Genomic DNA, 11206 nt, shown 5'->3' on the forward strand with positions numbered 1-11206 from the left:
ATTTGCAGGATTTCTACAGTCATAAAACTGCATCTTTCATGTGTGCATATTGTCTGAGCCTTGGGAAGGGGTAAAATAGGAAGGGCAGGCAAAGGAAGAGCAAAGCATGAAGTTCCCTCAGGAAGGCTTTATCTCAGAGGAGAAATCCACCAGCCCCACAGAGCCCTGCAGGCATCTGTGCCCAGCAAACAAAGAGCACCTCTGCAACCAGCACTGCCCTGGCAGCAGGATGCAGAAAACTCTCAGCTTTTATCCATGTTTGAGTCTCAAAGATGAGCTGTGACTTCTGGAAAAGGAGATTTCTCTTCCTGAGGCAAGCATTTTACCCAAAATGCTAATAAAAATTAAAAACAATGCTCCCAGATTTATAATGCCTCATTCTGAGGAAACTCACTTGCTGCAAGAGCCTCTTCCTTTCTTTAGTGGTTGTATAAATACACATATATCTTCCTTTTGCCCAAAAGACATTTAACCATTTTCCATGCTGTTCTCAATTATAAATGAGAATGGGCTAAACCATAACCCCCCACAACACTCTTCAAGCAATCTTTTTTCCATTATAATTGATCTTTTAGATCATTTTATAACCACCTCAGCTGTGAATTCATCCCCATTATTTGTAATAAGTGCTGGCCTCATGTAAGTGTGTTGGCTGTTTTCCCAGAATAATCCTTTTGGAATGGAATCTGTTCATACTGGGGGAAGTGGAGGAGAGGGAGGGATGACCTACAACCCTAAAAATCTTATTAATAATTAACCCTAGTATGAGAAGACAGAAATGTTCTCCATAGTTAATCAGGATCTCATCTCTTTAAAAATGTGATGTAGAAATACAGACAAGGATTCCTTCTACCCCTCAAAACAGCTCAGCCCAGACCAGCCTGTTTGTCAGTTCGGGGCTGGCAAACTGTAGATTTGCAGCAGAACTGAGTAGTGCAGCACCAAGAGTGCAGGGAGTGGAGAACAAGCAACCCCTGAGGTGGTGAGGTTTGGGGGGAGCAGGTTTGTGCCCTGACAAAAGGTGCCACTACAGTATGTCCCCCCATGCACCCAGGTGAATACAGCGACAATTTGCTTCCTCAGAGCCTGGAAAGGAGTCTGTACATTCCTGCTCTGCCTGTGCACAGTGCCAGACCCAACAGCAAAGGAGTGCTGCCTGCATCCTTCCCTATTGGAGAGATTACCTTGTTTACCAGAGGGGCTTAGAAATGTATCAGAGGATGAGCTGTTGCTCTGGCATGAAGCTTGATAAGGGTCTCACTCATCTCAACTGCCCTGCCTGAATGGCTGAGATCCCTTGCTGACCCAGGTAGCTGTACACAGACCCCTTAAGAGCATCCCCTTCCCATGCTCTGCCTGCAGCAGCCCCTGCTGTTCTTCCTGCAATTCTTAGGGAAGGCCAGTGGCAATGTATCTTGATAGGGACTGCAGCAGTGACTGGAAAGGGGGGCAGCAAATGGTTCTACATCCCTTGCCTGGACTAGGAAGCCCCTGCAGCCTGCCACACTCCATGGGCTGAGAGTAGATGCCTAATGTGCCAAAGCCTCCCAGCCAGCTCTGCTCCTGCACACGTGGCAGGGTAACGTGTGCTGTAGGCAGGAGTGTGAGATAAACCAGCAGAGAAGCTCAGGGAGGACAGGGCTGGGAGCTCAGCAGCAGGTCCTGGTTGGAAGTGCCTGGATGGTAGGTGGCTGCAGCCTGAGGGAGCAAAGTAGCGGAGTGGTTGGCTTTGTTGCCATTGTTATTTGAGATTAAAACCAGGCAAATAATCAAGGAAACTTACATTACCAGTGTCCTGGTGTTACTACTTGGGTTGAAACCCAAGTTTGTAGAGCAAACATCAATCTACCATTTCTCTAATCTCTTTTGCTTGTCTGGCAACCAAATACTGTTCTTGCAATCCAGGTTATTTGCCATAGGAAAAAAAAAAAAAAAACAAACAGAAGAATAGAAGGTAAACTATACTAGACAACTGCAATTAATCCCCCAAATGGCAACACCATTGACCTTCAATTTCCGGGACTGTACATAAATTTGAAGTTGTATAAAAGAGAATGTTATCTCCATGACATGGCAATGGACAAATGTGTCGGTCTGGGAGGAGGGCTGCTAAGGTCAATGGGAATGCACGATTGTTCTTCCTCCTTCTTGTCTGTCCCTGTACTGTGATCAGAAAAAAAGCCTGAAAACATAGAAACCATGTCCTGGACCTTAGTGATAGTTCCTCTCTCTGTCCTTACCTTCCATGCAATACCATCTGCTGTCGGTCATGCTCCCCAAGGCACCCTACACCCTTATGGGGCTGTGCCAAGACCGTAGGCTGGGTTACCTTCTTACAACATCTTCAGTTCGTTTTGGCTTTTACTGCATTGCCAGAACTCCTCTGAGGAATGCAAGAGGAAGAAAATAATTGTCTGCAGCAGTTCATGTTGCAGAAAAATCTAATTAAATTTCAAGGGATGGAAATGGCTCCCTTCCACTAAAGGCTTTCCCCTGCTGAATTGCAAAAGCATATTGCAAATAACAAAGGGGCTAAAACTTAAAAATACACCAAAGGAAAAAAGCAAACAAAAAATTGCCACAAGAACATTTTATGCCAGAAATCATTAGACAACTGCAATTGAAAGGCCATTACCAACTCCCACTATAATAAAAGACATTATAATTGTAATTTGAACAACTCGGGTGACACTTTCCACATGGTATATTTATCCCTCATGGGACACATCTTGGCACTGCTGCTTATTAATGTAGGTGATAATCATGTAATGAATAGCTAGATTGATAAGAGTATATTGAGAACAGTTCCTAAAAATAGCTAAAAAAACAATGCACATTATATCTTTACTGGAATCCTTGAAAAGAAACAGGAAGGACAGTCTTTAAAAACTATTTAAAATATAAAGATAACCATAGCATTTAGAAAAATTTGTTCCAATCAGAAATAATTTTAAGTTTCACATTTTTCTTCTTAGAGCAGGAATCTGTCCTAGTGAGCAAAACAAATCACACAGGTAATTAGATATTGAGGGAAAGGTGGGTGTATACCTCTGAGTTGTAATATCTCCTATATTTGTCAAGTTGGAAAACATACCTGTTTCAAATCAGTGCTTTTTCTGGATGACAGCAAATCCTCTTAAAACTATCATCATTTTTCCTTCTTTTACCATTCCAGTTATTTGGGTGTTTCCTCGCCTGGGAGACACGAAATGTCAGCATTCCTGCTTTGAATGACAGCAAGTACATCGGAATGAGTGTGTACAACGTGGGGATAATGTGCATTATCGGTGCTGCTGTTTCATTCCTCACTCGGGACCAGCCCAATGTGCAGTTCTGCATCGTTGCTTTAGTCATTATATTCTGCAGCACCATCACTCTCTGCCTTGTGTTTGTACCTAAGGTAAGTGAATTTGTTTTGCATAGATCCAGATATTTTTCCTGCTATTTTGTAATTATGCTGTAATATGTAGGTATTTATCATCTTTTCAGGAGCAGGGGTTGTGTATGAATTCTTAACCAAGCCCATCCATAAATGCTTCTCTCCAGACCCTGAAGGAAAAACAAAGCTTCATGACATTTTGGAGAAAGTGTGAATACATGAGCTAATAATACCTATATTTTTACTGAAATTGTGCCTGAAGAAACAAAAAAAGTTGTTTTCTGTAGTTTCAGTAGAATAGCCTCCATTTCCAATTTTCAGGAAATTTTTGGAAAGGGTGGAGATCTAAGTGGAGATTCAGGGGAGACAGGTCTTGTCTTCTCTGCCATGCTTCTTCTTTTCCCTCTTCTTTTTGGTGACCAGTTATAGGTACCAAAGGAATGGCATAAAGCTGTCTCTGGGGAGTTATAGGTTGGAAAGGTTCTTCCCTATAACTCTGGGGAGTTATAGGTTGGATATTAGGAAAAGGTTCTTCCAAGAGGGTGATTTGGAACTGGAAAGGGATATCCAGGGAAGTGGTAACAGCACCAGCCTGACATAGTGCAAGAAGCGTTTGAACAATGTTCTTGGGCAGTTGGTGTGATCCTTGGGGTGCTCCTGTGCAGGGCCAGGAGCAGCACTTCAGTGATCCCAGTGGGTCCCCAGGATATTCTAAGATTCTCACATACCCTTAACAAGATAATCAAGATCTCTGTTTCTATACCTACAAAAATAGTAAAATCTTAACATTCACTCGCATGATAAGAGATCGATTGTGTTAAAACCTCTAAGTATTCATTTATGGTGGTACAATAGGCTTTGTCAGTACCTCAGAGGAAAACTGTATGTATGCTGCAAATGCTGACTCTGAAGTTATATTTATTAGTGGGTATATTAAAGGATTAAGTGAGGCACAGACTGGGAGACACATGCTTTCATTTCCTTTTGCTCTTCTGGGCTTTGAGGACAGACTCATTGTGCCTTGTTGGAAGAATCGAGAAGATACCTACAAAGGGCTGGAACTTGATCAGTTCCCTTGCTGAATTAAGCTTTAGACATGAATATGACAGATCTTGGATGAAGGGAAAACTGGTTTTTACGTAAGCTTACTTAGCAAAGCCTAAAGTACTAGGCAATGCATTCCATGTTATGAAGTAAAATGTTCAATTTTATTCATTTTAAGTGGCTTGTGTAAACATAGCTTATTACCCCAAATTAAATACATATGCAGTTGGACATCTGAAAAATTTGCAAGGCAAAATGTAGGTCTTTTTGCCTCTACAATCTGTTTTTGGATTTTTCAAGTGAGTCTTTATAAGAGTCTCTTTATTGGACCACATTCAATCAATGTATTGAACAAATTGTAGTCAGTAGATTCTGGTGCTAAGTGGCATCCCATCTACTGGGCAGCCAAGAACTATGTGTGCAAAAGAAGCTAGCAAAACAAGCTAATAAACTGATCTCAAAGTGTAACCACTGAAAGAAATTAAAGATGCAGACTAGAGATAGAAGCTGATTTGTGATCTGCAAAAAACAGCAAAGTAAAAAGCCATACAGACATGTATAGTCATATTTTTGTTCTGTATCTTAGGGAAGAATCACAGCTTTGTTCTAAATTGAGGGAACATTCACAAACATTACAATAGAGTGTACTGTGAAACATAACAAGATTTAAGTGGGTAAGCCATATGAAAGTGCATATTAAAACTCTTATGCCAAAAATACCTCCAAAGAATGTCAGAACTCTCTTCAAAGAGAATTATTAATGCTGTCCATGCCCTTTGCCCCATTGCTTTCATGCTCCTTTGCCCATCCTTCTCTTGTCACAGGCTGTGAAATTACTTTTCTGATTTCTTTTTTAACCCCTTCCTCTGATCTTCTTTTAAACCCCAATTACCCCACCCTCATTTTTCATCTTTTCTTTTTTACTCAAAATGCAAAAATGCACCATAGCCCCCTAGCATGAAGTCCCTAACCTTTTTCCATCTCTTTTCAGGTTTCCAAATGCTTAGCTATTTAGCAATAAAATTCATCACTGGCTAAGGTACAAAAAAGATGTTGAAGCAGGGGCTGGAATGCAGCGCTTCCAATGCCCATGGGAGTGTTTTCACAGCTGGAGAGTTCTTCTAGCACTCATATATATTGTTCTGCATCTCCTCTGGTCGTGCTGTGCCACAGCTGGCAAGCACTCTCCCCTCAGCCTGCTCAGGTTGCACAATGACTCCTGTGAACACCACAGATTATATCCAACACTACCTAGTTTGTACATCTAGGTAAGATGTTAGTGTGAGACAGGCACCAAATCTCTCCCCTCAAGCAATTCTGTTGTAAATTAGTACAATCTTGGCAACTCAGGTATATTTCTGGTGAATCCTAAAGCCTCATCAGGCACAGGGGATGATAATGAAGACCTGTAAGATGGCACTTTCTCATTGTTAAACTGACCAGACAGATGCAGGCAGTAATGTGGTTCTGAGCCAGGTGAGTGCCACTACTTCTCTGCTGTACTAAGTAAATTCCTTTTAACTAATCTTCAGCAGTCTCCTGGGTCAACAGTGCTGAAATTCAATTTTACTGCACAACCCTTTTAAGTACACAACTACTCAACAATGTAGACACACTAAGGAATGAAACATGACATTTTCTCTTCCTTCTTGTCAGCTCTACTAATCTTATTTACTTATAACATGGCAATTACTATCCTTCTCTAGTTAAATGTCCACTTCGTCCATTGCCATTTTATTCAGTACCAAGTGCCTCAGAAAAAAACACGAGGAAAATCCCATAGAAAAGTAAGAGATATCAGAGGAAAAAAATGCTCATTACTCTCTCCATTTCATGGTACAAATGTTGATAACATTATACTGCATTGTACTTACATTAACTGTACACATTCTTGTTATCCAGCCAAAAGCTTTCCAAACTCTTTTAAAACTATTACAGATTTATGCATTCAAGTGTATCTTGTAGAAGTTATCTGCAGAATTCAAACATCTGTTATGTATATTTTTCCTGTCAGAAATTGACTGCAATGTCTAATTATCTTTTTAAGGACCAAGATGTCTATAGTACTTTTCAACATACTCCTCACTTCCTTAAAAGAAAAAATCCTAATATGCATTCTCTATTCATGAAGTAATTGTCACAGGCTTATTCATGTTTATGATGCTTCCATGTCCTTCCATTTTTCTACTCCATTCATTTTGAGACAGAACAATGGGCTCACTTGTAGTTGCCCAGCAAGTGCATATCATTTCTGGCTGCAATGGCACTAACACATTAATTCTGATCCAGTTCCCTGTAGAGCAGCAAGGCAAAATCAGTTCTAGGGATTAAAACATCCCTTTTCTGTGTTGGTAGCATTTTATGCCTATTTGCAATTGGCTCTGTGGATATCCAGTGTTGACCCTTTGTGAAAACTGAAACTGCACAGATATAAGATAGCAAGATAAAAGTTCCACTGACTGTATGGTAGGAAAAAAAAAAAAAATAAAGCTCATCTAACCTCATTCTTTGTACAGCATGAGCCAACAATGTTGCCCATGAACTTTTTAATCTAGTCCATGAATTCACTAGATGTGAATCAATTCATTAAAACATGCCCCTGTTGCAAAACACCCAATTTTTATCTATAAACTCTCAGGTGAAGATGATTCAATGGCAATACTTCTATCTTTATTCAGTTTGAACTTAGACCACATCAAACTGCAGAACTTTTATCTTGTAACACTTCTGCCTGCTGCTTTAAGAAGCTTTGTAATTACCATTCTTCACACTTAACTTCATTTTCATGTAGCTACAGCAAGATACCCAGGCCTTAAGCAGTTGGGCCTAGGTTACTTCCAGATAAATAATTCCCACTCCTCTGAGTGTCTCTACCAGCATTTGAGCACATTCATAATAAGAAAAGTTGTTTCTGATCTTTAAGTGAAAATTTTGGGTTTTCAGCTTGTGTCTCCCTCCCTTTCACTGCAGGTCATTGAGAAGAGTCTGGCTCCATCCTCTTTACTCTCTTCCATCATATATTGAATACACATGAATAATGTCATACCCCTGCAATGTCTTCCATCTCAGGGCTAAATAATTAGTCTCTATTTGTATCATAAGGGTTGGGACCTTCTTTAGCATCTCTGTGGCCCTTCTCTGGACTTTCTTTACCATACCTAACTCTCTCTTGTTCTGAGCAGCCCAAATCTGGACACAACACCCCAGGTGTGTGTTGGAGAATTTTGCTCAGACATGGCTTATAGAGTTTTGTTCAGACATGCCATAATCATATACAGCTGATTGAAAAGTAAAAGGCAGCTGTAAGCAACAAATTCTCAAGCCTGTTCCTGTAAACAACAAAATTCTCAGGCACGTTTCTGTAAACAGCAGAGTTCTCAGGTTGTTTTTTAATAACAAGTAAATACCTTGTCCTTGGATAGTCATGGGAAAACAGAGTGACAAACATGGAGGCCTTGAGAACCGTTCATAACAGGATGAGAAAAACAAGTCTTGGTCTCAATAACAAACCACAGGTATTGAAAACAAGAGGAGGGGTTGGTGTGTAATCTGTAGCCAATGATGAGCTCGGGTGTTGCAATATGTATGAACTTAATTAACACGGTTATAAAATGTGCATGTTGGATCAATAAATCGGAGTTCGATGCTGATCAAAGAATGGGTCGTCTCCCTTCGCCTCGTCAGGTGTGCTCTTGCCCAGGCTGAGTAGAAAGGAAGGATCACCTCCGTTGGCCCAGGATACTGCTGGCTCATGTTCCACCACAATTTCCATTGCCTTACTGGAAAGGTACTTTCCAGTCAAACAGACCTTGTGCTCTTTGGGTAGGTGCTTGAGGTTTATTTCTCCTCAAGGGCAGGACTTAGTACTTCCCTTTGCCTAGTTTTAGGAGATCCTTGTTGGCCCCAGACTGAGGAGCAGCGTTAGTGACTGGCTACCGCAATCCTCTGAGCCTGTCAGTTCAGCCCAATTTACATCCACTTCAGTGGTTCCTTGCCCAGTCACTTTATCAGTTTAACTTTGAGGATGCTCTAGGAGACAGTGTTAAATCTTTGCTTAAGTCAAGAAAAATAACTGTCTGCCCTCATCTACCAGCCCAGACATCTCACTGAAGACAGCTATAAATCAGGTTGTTCGGGGAGGATTTCTCTTTCATAAATCAACAACGAATACTTCTAATCACATTCTTGCTCTTAATATGTTTGGAAATGGGTCCCCAGAGGATTTACTGCAGCATCCCCCCCAGACTGAGGTGAAGGTAGCAAGGAGGCATTTCCCGAAATTCTTCTGTCACATCTCCTGAACTCAGCTGTGACATTTCCTTTCTCCTAATCCTCAAAAACTGCTCAAAATCAGCATCATCTTCCAAAAGTAACTGAGAGTGGTCTCATGATGACATGGACCAGTTCCCTTAATCCTCAGGCATACAACTTGTCAAGTTGGCTGAACTTGATGTATTTAATTACTTTAGAGGTCTGGAATTTTTGAAGGCAAGTTTTACCAGTAAAGACTAAGGTTAAAAAGACACAGAGCACCTTAGCTTTCTCCGTCTGCTTTTACACCTGAAAAATAAAATGTATTATCTGCAAGCATCATCCCAATCTGCAGCCTTGGTCTGTAAATACGTGCCAGGGACCACACTCTTCAGAGCCTGAGAAGTCAGCTCTCTGTTGATCAGAAGTTAGGGCCTTACTTCGTGCCACTGGAGCTGCAGAGCAGTTCCATGCTCTCAAGAATAAGAGGAATCAATTCCAAAATGCAGCTAGACCACAAAATCTGGCTGGGCTGTGCATGCAAAATGATTGCCCGCTCTCTCTTTTTAGACAACTCAACACCTTTGGATTTATGACTCCATGCTTATTCTCTCAGGGCAGGGAGCCCCTTCAGCTTTGTCTGTATACAAATATATATGTATGCTGCTTGGCAAGTAACATAAATTTTGTATTCTCTAGAGTAATGTGAGAATCTCTGTCCCTGCTGCCAAACAGCAGTAGCTTTCTCTCCTCATGTCGAGGTGATATTTTCACATTGTCACTGAGTGTTAAATTTTACTTATATTTGCTTAAATTAAATATGTTTAAGGTTAACCTTTTTCTAAGTGGCTTATTTAATTTTTTTGAACAGATTTGGTTTATTTTGGGTTGCTAAAAACTAATTAAGTTTCTGTTATCTCCAGAGTGCAATCTCCCATGAGTTCTCTCTGTTAATACTCCTGCTTCATGTCTCTCACTGCTTGAGTGTTACTTGTAACAGTAGGAAAGGAGAAATTTCAGATGAAACTGTGCTTGGGAAGAGGAGGGTTTGGTGGACTGTATTTTTCTCGAAGAAGGAATATATCCTTTGAAAGTACAAACATATCAGTGAAGGAGAAAGATACATGTGATAGAATATTAAAATGTATTTTAATATATTATAAATCCAGATAAATATCTTTTGAATGAGTTTTTTCTTAATTTTTTGAATGCTTCCCTTCTCATAATAATTTTCATTCAACCTATTCTATAAAGTTATTCAGAAATCATCTCAAGTAGTGCACATGGCAAGCAGAGCTCACTTTCCAGAGTTTTATACTTGAAAGTCAAAAAGGAGCTCTTGGTTTGCCTTTCAGTATTTTGAGATACAAAATAAATAGCTGCAAACATAAAGCAGGATTTCTTAAGGCTTTTCAACCTTTCAGCTCATCACACTGCGAACAAACCCAGATGCAGCCACACAGAACAGACGGTTTCAGTTCACTCAAAATCAAAAGAAAGAAGATTCAAAAACATCGACATCAGTCACCAGCGTCAATCAGGCCAGCACATCTCGACTAGAAGGATTGCAGTCAGAGAATCACCGCTTGAGAATGAAAATTACAGAGGTATTGTTTACTGTATTTACTGCCTAGGCACTTCAGTTTTCATTGTTTTTTGTGTTGCAATTCTCCAGTCTGCTTAAATGCTGGCTACATTCTAGAGAAAAAAGTTAACTTTTCCCATCAAAATAATAGGAAAGAGGCAATTTATAAGGATTGCTAACTAGTACAGCAAATACGTGGCAGGTGTGATAAAATGAAAATGTGCCTTAGCAAAATGGAATTAAAGTTGCCCTATTTATTTGTGACAGGCCAATTACCCTGCTGTTTCACATGGACATGCTGAGCTCCACAGCTCCAGAAGTGTAACCTTTACAAGCAAGCGTAACAGAGATCCGCAGCCCCAGGGGCACTTAAGGGCTGTCTTTGTTCCTGTTTGTGGTTGAGTTCTGAGGCTGCTGCTGCTGTTATTTCTCAGCCTCTCTGAGAGTTTGCTCAAAAACTTGCTAGACATATTTTTACATCGTCCATGAAACAGAATGACATATTTTCTTAAGGTAGAAAGAAAGCTTTACGAATGCGTGAGCTGACTCTTTTGACACAAAGGTGATGGTTGCTTCAGTACCTACTGAGGGAAAGGCTGACTACGTGGAGTACATGAATTACATAACAGCTACAGCATGCACATTTGTAGTTATGCCCATCCTTGCTCAGTAGACTTGAAATGATGACAAACCAGTCTTGAACACTGCCCAGCTTTGAGACAAGATAGCCATAACTGATCATATCATAAAGAAATCAATATGTTCTTAGCCAGTCTGTATTCTTATACCTTGAAGAAAAACTATTTTATTGCAACAGTTATTTCTTTGCCCAGATCTTAATGACAATTGCCTATGTAACTATAAATTATTTACTCAGGCTACCAAAGAGTCCAAAAGTAAAAGTTATCTCTGCCTTGTTAAAGAAATTTAGTTCAGCTTTGCTGGGT

The 11206-nt window shown here is 40.3% G+C and overlaps 1 protein-coding gene across 1 annotated transcript in view; it reads left to right on the forward strand.

Moving 5' to 3' along the window:
• The window catches only part of GABBR2 (gamma-aminobutyric acid type B receptor subunit 2), a 457024-nt gene that overhangs the window by 426714 nt on the left and 19104 nt on the right, over nt 1-11206 (forward strand). Inside the window, exons 15-16 of the mRNA XM_058039616.1 lie at nt 3176-3400; nt 10099-10281. Of these exons, the coding sequence (XP_057895599.1) occupies nt 3176-3400; nt 10099-10281 (408 nt within the window). The remainder of the gene's footprint in view (nt 1-3175; nt 3401-10098; nt 10282-11206) is intronic.

Source organism: Melospiza georgiana, chromosome 1 (genome assembly GCF_028018845.1).
Source record: "Melospiza georgiana isolate bMelGeo1 chromosome 1, bMelGeo1.pri, whole genome shotgun sequence".
Taxonomy (NCBI): domain Eukaryota; kingdom Metazoa; phylum Chordata; class Aves; order Passeriformes; family Passerellidae; genus Melospiza; species Melospiza georgiana.